Below are 8,728 nucleotides of genomic sequence, written 5' to 3'. Positions count from 1 at the left end.
ATGGCAGCCGCCTTCCTCTCCGTCTCCCTCAGAGAACGGCTAGGACGTGCGCAGGGAGGGGGCGGAAATGGTTCTGCTGCGCACGCGCACAAAGAGTCCCGCGGAAGCCGCCCGGCAACCAGTACGCATGCGTCTGTTGCTGTGCAGGAAACTCGAGGCTTCACCAATCATTTTGCCTCGTATCGCTTCCTGTTAGTATGGCACATGCGCAGAAGAAGTAAGTGGGGAAATCCAAGTTCTTGCGCACAGTGTTGTTTCGATGAAAAGGAATTCGAGTGTGGAAATACAGCAGCTGATTTTTTACTTGTCTTCATTTCCACCTGCTGCTCCAGAGAAGCGGACACGGAGCAATGGATCCAAACTACAAGAAAGAAGATTCCACCTAAACATTAGGAGGAACTTCCTGACAGTAAGAGCTGTTCGACAGTGGAATTTGCTGCCAAGGAGTGTGGTGGAGTCTCCTTCTTTGGAGGTCTTTAAGCAGAGGCTTGACAACCATATGTCAGGAGTGTTCTGATGGTGTTTCCTGCTTGGCAGGGGGTTGGACTCGATGGCCCTTGTGGTCTCTTCCAACTCTATGATTCTATGAAAATAGGAGCTGGGGTTGGCTATTCCGATTTCTTAGTGTTTGTCAAAAAAAAATTGGTGCTTGTCTAAATTTTTGGGGTTCTATCATCACCATTGGCAGTAGCTCCTAACAGCAGTCTTATAATTAATCTGTGCTTTATGTGGCACCTACACAGTAATCTCAAAGCAACTTCACTACCAAATAAATGCACTTATTCCCCGGTATGAACGATACACCCATCTTCCTTGATCTGAAATTTGCAACCCTGCGCTTTAACTGAGAAAAAAAACCCTACTGAATTTGGGGCAGATTTCTTCTGCGTAGACATGCTTAGTCTTTCCCCGTAGAAAACCCGTTTGTTGACTTGATGACCACAAAACAGGAAAAAACTGACTTGCGAAAAGCCAATTTCCCCCCCTTTATATTTGTCGAGAAAATTTTAGACAGATCCGAGTATTCGGTCAACTAAAGCTGTAATCCTAACCCCAATTACTGTACCTTGGGAGCAAACCCCGTTGAATTCAATAGGGCACCTACTGGGGAATGGTTATGATTTGCGCACTCTGATATTTTTGGTCTGTCTGGCGTCCCGTAGCGGCCGCTCCGAGACGCGGGAGCCTATTGGCTGCGCCGCTGAGGCAGGCTGCCGCGGCCGAGGCCTCGGTAGCCATGGCGACGGTGAGGCGTTGGGTTTGCGCGGCCTTCTTCTTGCTCCCGTTCGGCGCGGGACTGTCGGGAGGCCAGGGCTTCTTCCTCCCGCTGCACCGGCCCCAGGGCTGCGGTGGGACGCAGTACTTTGACATCGCCAGCCTGAGTTGCGGGCAGTGCGGGGCCTCGCAGAGGAAAAGTTCTCGGGGTGAGGCGAGCTGGGCGAGCGCGGCTTACAGGCGAAATCCCTGGGAAGGGCCGCCTGGCGAGGAGCCAGCGCCTCGGGAGGGCTCCTTCCCCGCTTGTATCAAAGCCTCATTTCTTTCCACTTCCGTCATACTCCCGAGTACATCAGCCGACCCATTGAAATCCATGGCGTTCCCATTGATTTGAATGGGCCTGATGCTGTACAGCTAACGTTGCGTATTGCCCTATGTCTCCCTCCCTCTGATGTTTCAATTCAAATGCAGCCACAACGAAGAAATCGTTAAAGGCCAAGTGAAATAAACCGCAAGGGTCCATCCCCCCAAATACTCAAACATCTTATGTAGTTACAACAGAACGTAACTGTGCATGAAGTGGGTCTGTGGGGGTTTTCCTCAACGTGAGAAGTAATGGGATTTATTCCAGGGCAGTTGATAAAGCATTTTAGAGAAGTGATGCCTCTCTACAGAGAAGGCTTTTTCATGAATGCCTATTTGGTCTTGGTTTTGGCCTTTCCTGCCATCTTCGCAAGAGCTAAAGAACTCTGAACTCTAGAATTTGTTTTGAGAATCACGGCTGATTTTGCTATCCTTTGACAGAAAAATCCACGCATCATGACCCCAATCTTTATTCATTTCATCAGTCCCATTAGGATGGGGGGAGAAAAAGTTTGTTGTTGCTATTGTAAAACTATTGGGAGTACAAAAAAACCCAAGTGATCTACTAGTAGACCCTGATATGACACCATGCTGTAAGGTGTGACTGCTTCTGTCACTCCGTGGTGTATTGTTATTTACAGTACTGTATGTAGCATTGTCAGCGTGCATGATTAGGCTGAAAGAGTGACAGGGCCAGGGTCAGTCAGTAAGTTTCACAGCTGACTAGGCTTTGAATGCAAGTTTCCCCAAGCATAGTCCATTACTAGCCATCAAACCACACAAAAGTGCCAATGGAGATGCGGGCTTTTAGGATATATTTCAGAGAGGTAACCTTGATAGAGCAAATTGGATTTCAGTTTGTAGCAACTGAAATAACAAGTTATTGTGTTTGCTTCAGGTACATCATGCACTTGTCTACCAGGATTCAAGTTAGTTTCTGATAATGGTGGATCTTCTATAACTTGTGAAAAATGTCCCGAAAGCAAGGTAATGTTATACTTGCAATAAAATCTAAACAGTTTTTACTGCAAACAATGTATGGATGTACTATATAGTTATAATGCAGTGAGATTTAAAATATTTTAATATGTGTTTTTTTTAGAGTGGAGTTACTCAAGATGGATGGGACTGCATTACTTGTTCTAAAGGATTAACTAGTGAAGGAAAATGTAAATGCCCTGTTAATGAGATATTGGGTAAGAATTCTATGAAGCTGTTCATTGTGTTAAAATATTTGATTTCTCCAGCAGAGGAAGCAGTACTGAATATTTTTGTGGGTTGTACCTAATATTTTAAGTCCATGAATGGAAAGAGCTTCAATACATGGAAAGAGAGTTGTGCACTTAAGAGAATTGCACACCAAGGCTGTGTACACACCATACATTTAAAGTACATTATGTCCCCAAAAGAATCATGGGAACTGTAGTTTACCCATCACCAAGTTACAGTTCTCAGCACCCTTAACAAACTATAGTTCTCAAGATTCAGGATGCGGAAAGTCATATGCTTAAAATGTATGATGCATACACAGCCTCAGAAAGGGTGCTTCTATTCATGGGATGAAAAGATTGGATACAATACTATATGTTTGATTTCTGTCTTAAGAAAGTAATAAAAATATATTAGTCTTTTCACCCACCCAATATCAAATACAATGCTGCATTTGAGGAAGGTAGTTTTTGCAGCTATTCTACTATGGGCTTCTTAACTAAAATCAAGAGGTCAATAAAACAGTAAGAGAATGATAATAACAGAGACAAAAAATGAACATATAAACTTATTAACTTGCTTTATATTGTCAGATGATTTGTCTGTCTAACTTGGCATTGTCTCCTCTGACTAGCTATACCAGACTGGAGTTGAGGTCTTTCCCTGCTACCTTAGATGCTTTAATTCAGGAGTGAGGAACAGGATCTAGTCCGTAGGCTAGATCCTGACCTCTCCCCCGCCTGTGAGTCATTTTGACAGGTTTCTATAGCATTAAGAGACCCATCCATATGTAAAAAGCACTTCCAAGCAGCTGGTTTTCTAATTGCATCAGTCCCTTATGTCACATGGAGTTTCACTCCAGAGAGTTCCAAAAGATTTTGGAATGATTTTTCAGTATCCGCCAGAGCCTATGGAAGGAAGAGCAGTCCTAGAAGGCCCCAGCGTATGTGCAGAACACTGAAAAGCCCTTTGGATCACAGTAAAGTTTTAAATTTGTGGCGTGTACATTAGGCAACTGAATGTTCTAACTTTTTTTCTGAAACATTGCATTTGTACACAGTTATTGACATATAGATATTATATGAACCTATATGCCATGTTACTATATGTGTTCATATTCTCTTTTTACTTAGTGGAAAGAGACACCAATGGTGCATTGTTGGCAGATGCATTATGTGTTCAATGTGATGGGAAAGGGAAGTCATTTGCTACTTCAAATGCATTAAATAACATGTAAGTATTCTTTTTATTGAAGACTTGCTTTGGGAGAAGGGGTTGTTGATTTATTCTTTTATTCATGCACAAATATACAAAACTGGAAATGCAGTTGATACAAATTTGCAAAAAGTTGCAGGAATACGGTTGTATGCAGTGCTTTTTTTCTAAAAAAATGTTTAGGGGTACTCTCATTTTCCTACTCATATTGAAATAGTGCCCCTCAATGAGGCCAACCTTAGATTCACAAAATGTTTAGGGGAATGCGTTCCCCCAGAAAAAAAAGGCTGGTTGTATGCAATATTACCCAAGTAACATTCCATGCGTGCAGTCTTACCCTCATCTCCCCATGCACCACAAAATCCATTTCACAGAGCCCACCAACTCTTTCAGAGCAGACTTTGAAGGGGGCTGCAGGGGAGAGGAGGAGGAAGTTCCGTTGTGCAAGTAGAACGCTGCTCTGTGAGCTGAACAGCATTGCATACAACCTATAATTTCAAACTTTCTGAAGCGCTCCCATGTTTAAAAGAAAAATGGAATCAGATCGGATACATTTTCAGCTTTATAAGTCATAGTTTAACTAAATGTCAGGTCTGTGTGGTTTGCCCTTCTTCCTCCTTCTAACATATGTTGGCTTTGGTGCTCCAGTCTTGGTCTCCTTTTAGCAGTTTCCTGCAATATTTTTAGATTTAGGACCTGCCTTTAACACAAGCAGCTTATTAGTTTTTTAACCATATATTTCCCTGCTGGTGTTACCCACTTTAGGCTGGGTTGCAATCCAGTAGTGGGTTCTTACTCATTGGTTGAAGACCAATGCTTTAAAGCACAGTTCCCCATTACAGCTGAAATGGGGAACCTCAGTTTTATGTCAGGTTTCTAAAAAGGATTTAAACTTGGTTAGTGAACTGGTAGAATTCAGTGTTGTGATATGACAAATGTTCTAGCTGCACAAGCATTTTACCTGTACACTATTTCAGGGGTTCTCTTGAGGGACCCCCAACCAGCCAATTTCAGAGGGCACAGTGGGAGGAGAGGGGGGAAAGTCCCATAATGGGGAACTGGCTTGAAAATACCAGAACTGGAGCACTAGAGGAAGCCAACGGAAAACTGAAGCAAGGAGGCTCAAACCCAACACTTGTTCCTAGCTTTCTATATTGTAGTTTAGAAAGCTGGCAGTGATATGTCCAAAAAGATCCATTTTCAAGAAATTACTGATAGCATGCAAAAGGAAGCTGATTCTGGAATATAAGGGCAGTAGTTTTTTCTGTATAGGTGGAAGAGAAAGTTCAACTCAACATCCTCCTAAACATGTGCATCATTGAAAAAACCTCAGTATGCTTTTGCTACTTTTTCAGTGCTGAAAAATATGTGTAAACCTATAGCTGCCACTTGAAGATATTTCTATGAGGAGAACAAGACATTATAGAAAATGCTAGGTATCAGGCAAAAATAGCATTCCCACATCTATGCCACATCTCATCTGTAGCATCAGGTGAAACTCACTGAGGGAAATCAATACATCATTCTGCTAGTTTACCCAGCAGCAGCCTCCAATGCTTATGAAGCTAGCATGAGAAAATCCATAGTGTGATCCTATTACATCACATAGTGAGTTTCATAATGGGAGGAACAAGACACAGTGATATCATTTTTTGCAGCATTTTTGTCTTCCATAACTCTACTTATCTCTCACAAGCATATTTGAGTTGGATACTCTGAACTGTTAGATATGTGCACCTGATAGAACAAATGGTACAGTCTGCTTTTCACAAATGCGGCAAGTCTGTTCTCTGGTGTTGCCTGTGTGATGTTATTTCATTATAAAGGATTACTAAACTATAAGGTATGAAATGCCTTCAAGGAATGCCTTCACATTCTGTTTTTATCTTTTTAGGTGTATAAGATGTGAACCAACATTCATCAGTGTAAACAAGTCATGTAGCTGTTCTGAGCCCAATATTTTAGTAAGTATAATAGGACATATTTGGGAGAAGGAAAGGCTAAGGAAATAACCCCTACACAAATCTGGAGTGGGGTCCCTAAGACAGTTGGATGGTGTCTTGTATGCCTCCTTCCTGCAACTCCTGCAGCCAGGTTGGTGCCACATGCATTGCTCTGCTTTCCTTTGGATCACATAAACGAGGTCAAGCAGGGGTCTTGTTTTCTGGGCAGCCCAGGACCTCACTGCTCAGGCGTGCACCCCAGGTGCTGCTAACACAGCAAAAACCATGCAAGAGGCAGCAGTTAAGAGTCACCAGTCTCTGCAGCTACAGTGGGCGGTTTGATTCTGCAGTGATTTGGCTTTGCTCTCAGAGGTGTGCTGCCTTGTTCCTTGAGACGGATGCCAACAAAATAATAGGACAGTATGTAGGAGAAGCAGTATGAGTTATATCCCACAGTGGGAGGTTTGCTCATGTAAGCTACCTTCCCTGTCATGACATCCCAGATCCCCTGACCCTCAAAAGGTGCTATGTCATGGTACTGCAGTAAGGGAAGGACACAGAAAAGGCCCATTGTGCAAGTGGGATTCTGCTTGCCTAACTGGATTCATGCCTCTTTCCATTTGTGACAAAGCTATTCTAATTCTAAGCCTCTGTCTTTAAAAGTAGATATTTACATAATTTGATTTTTTAAAAAAATATCTTTTCAGACAGGAGGTTTATGCTTCAGGAGTACTGGGAATTACCCCCCAAAGGGAATTGCAACAGTACGCTTTGGAAAGCTAGTAAGTCATAATAATAATCATTTTGTTTGCATGCTGCCACAGAGTGTTTGCAGACATTCAAGGTGACACATTTACACTTAAAACGAGCACACACATACATCCAGCAACAATAGAAATAAATCAATCAATGCAAAAATATAAGTACATCATAGATATAAGAGCATAAGACTAAACCCTCATGGAGGAGTCGCGCACAAGAGCATTCTCCCTCCTGTGGTGTCCAGCAGCTGATATTCAGAAGTATTACTGCATGCCAAATGTATCCACACTATGTTAGTATAAAGAACAATTCAATTAAACAATTTATATCAAAACAGCAATATGCAATGCAATAAATAAACAAATAATCAAGTTTATATATTATTCCAAAAATTGGCTAATCTAACAATATAATTCATTGCATTAAGCAAATAGTTGTTTTTTATTCATTATTTATCCCCCTTTTATTGTGCTTCTTATCTAACAGATACCTGTTTTGTGTTGCAAAACATATATGAGAGCCAGTGTGGTATAGTGGTTAGAATGTCAGAGTAGGACCTGCAAGACCAGGGTTCCAATGCACACATTTTCTCTAGAGCTCACTGGGTGACATTGGGCCAGTCACTGCCTCTCAGCCTAACCTACCACACAGGGTTATTGTGGGATTAAGTGAGGAGGGGGAGAACCAGTGCTTTTTTTCAGGGGGTATTCAAGGGTATGCTGTACCAGCACCTGGTGGGTGTGTTGGGGGGTGTTAAAAAGTGTAGCACTTACTGTAACAACTTCATGGTGAGTACCGGCACTTATTTTCCTAGAAAAAAACGCACTGGGGAGAAGCATGTACAACACTGAGCTCCTTGGAGAAAACAATGGGATATAAATACAATAAAATAAATAATACAACTCCTATAAATATTTACAGAAGCACCTACTACCCACTAGCAGCATATTACTCCAAAAGCAGAATAAAGTTTCTGGTATCCATGGCAGTTCAATCCTCCAACAACAACAGTAGCATTAAAAAGAGAGCACAAGCCTCTATGAGGTGAGGGCCTGCTCTTCTACCTTGAACCAAAACAATTTGCTGTAACCAGTTTGACTTTCTGGTCTTATTTATAGGGCATCACCTTGATATCAGCATGGTTTTCAAAAAACCTACAAGCGTCAGCAGCGGCTTGCTGGGTAAGCTTTGAAGGTTTTTCCTCTTTCAACAGGATTATTGATAAGTATTACTAATACACATAGTTTATTATTTTGGGATTCCATGGATAATCTGTGTATTGAAACCTGGTTGCAGTTTTCCCTGGTGCTTTGAAACAGTGTAAAAGTGTAAAAGGTGCTGCAGAATGCCTCTTCCCAGTGTTACTTAAAACTTCTCAAAGCATTAAAAAAATATATACCAGAAATGGTATTCTAAGATGATATTTTCAGTTTTAAAGTATCTTTACAATCTTGTAATAATTGTCATTGGCTTATCTCCTTGCAGCTGTACTCCAACCTTACATCTTGCCAAACACTTGGAAATATGTGTGTGATGAACATGAATAGTTTGAGCTCTGCCAGCACAGATGCATGTGGTCTTTTTCAGTATGTTTTTGCAAATACTGCTGGACATGGTACTGTTCATTCCATATCATTTTGGTATGTGGCATTTGCTATTCATTTATAGATAGATAGATAGATAGATAGATAGATAGATAAGATATTCTAGAAATTAATAGTTGTAACAAACATCATACAACTGTTTGCAGGAGACAGAACCTTCCATGGCTATACTATGGTGACCAGCCAGGATTAGCATCACAGGTTCTTGACACAACCCAGTTTCCTGCTAGTTTCACTTTTAAAGGAACGAACAAAGTAAGTTACCATTTTTTTATAAAAATACTTTGAGTCAGGTTTATTCTTCGTGTGATTCAGTTATGATGGGATTGCACAGGTTGCCAGTTTTCCTCCGAATTTTAAATTTCTTTGGCAAAATTGTAGAAGAGGAAGTGAAATGCTAATAATATTTTAATTTTG

At 41.4% G+C, this 8,728-nt stretch overlaps 1 protein-coding gene across 3 annotated transcripts in view; it reads left to right on the top strand.

Moving 5' to 3' along the window:
- The window catches only part of TMEM67 (transmembrane protein 67), a gene marked incomplete at its 5' end in the record, with an annotated part of 32,561 nt that continues 23,833 nt past the window's right edge, over window positions 1-8,728 (top strand). For 2 of the 3 annotated variants that reach the window (XM_081874089.1, XM_081874091.1), the window contains 9 exons: window positions 1-217; window positions 2,477-2,565; window positions 2,681-2,774; window positions 3,921-4,020; window positions 5,897-5,966; window positions 6,653-6,727; window positions 7,826-7,888; window positions 8,193-8,347; window positions 8,458-8,566. In XM_081874089.1, the coding sequence (XP_081730215.1) occupies window positions 1-217; window positions 2,477-2,565; window positions 2,681-2,774; window positions 3,921-4,020; window positions 5,897-5,966; window positions 6,653-6,727; window positions 7,826-7,888; window positions 8,193-8,347; window positions 8,458-8,566 (972 nt within the window). Of the gene's footprint in view, window positions 218-1,209; window positions 1,425-2,476; window positions 2,566-2,680; window positions 2,775-3,920; window positions 4,021-5,896; window positions 5,967-6,652; window positions 6,728-7,825; window positions 7,889-8,192; window positions 8,348-8,457; window positions 8,567-8,728 lie in introns of those variants that run through there. The other variant, XM_081874090.1, reaches the window with a different exon arrangement.

This window comes from Podarcis erhardii (genome assembly GCF_964252035.2).
Source record: "Podarcis erhardii genome assembly, chromosome: 8".
Lineage (NCBI taxonomy): Eukaryota > Metazoa > Chordata > Lepidosauria > Squamata > Lacertidae > Podarcis > Podarcis erhardii.
This window is presented reverse-complemented; position numbering and strand designations above follow the sequence as displayed.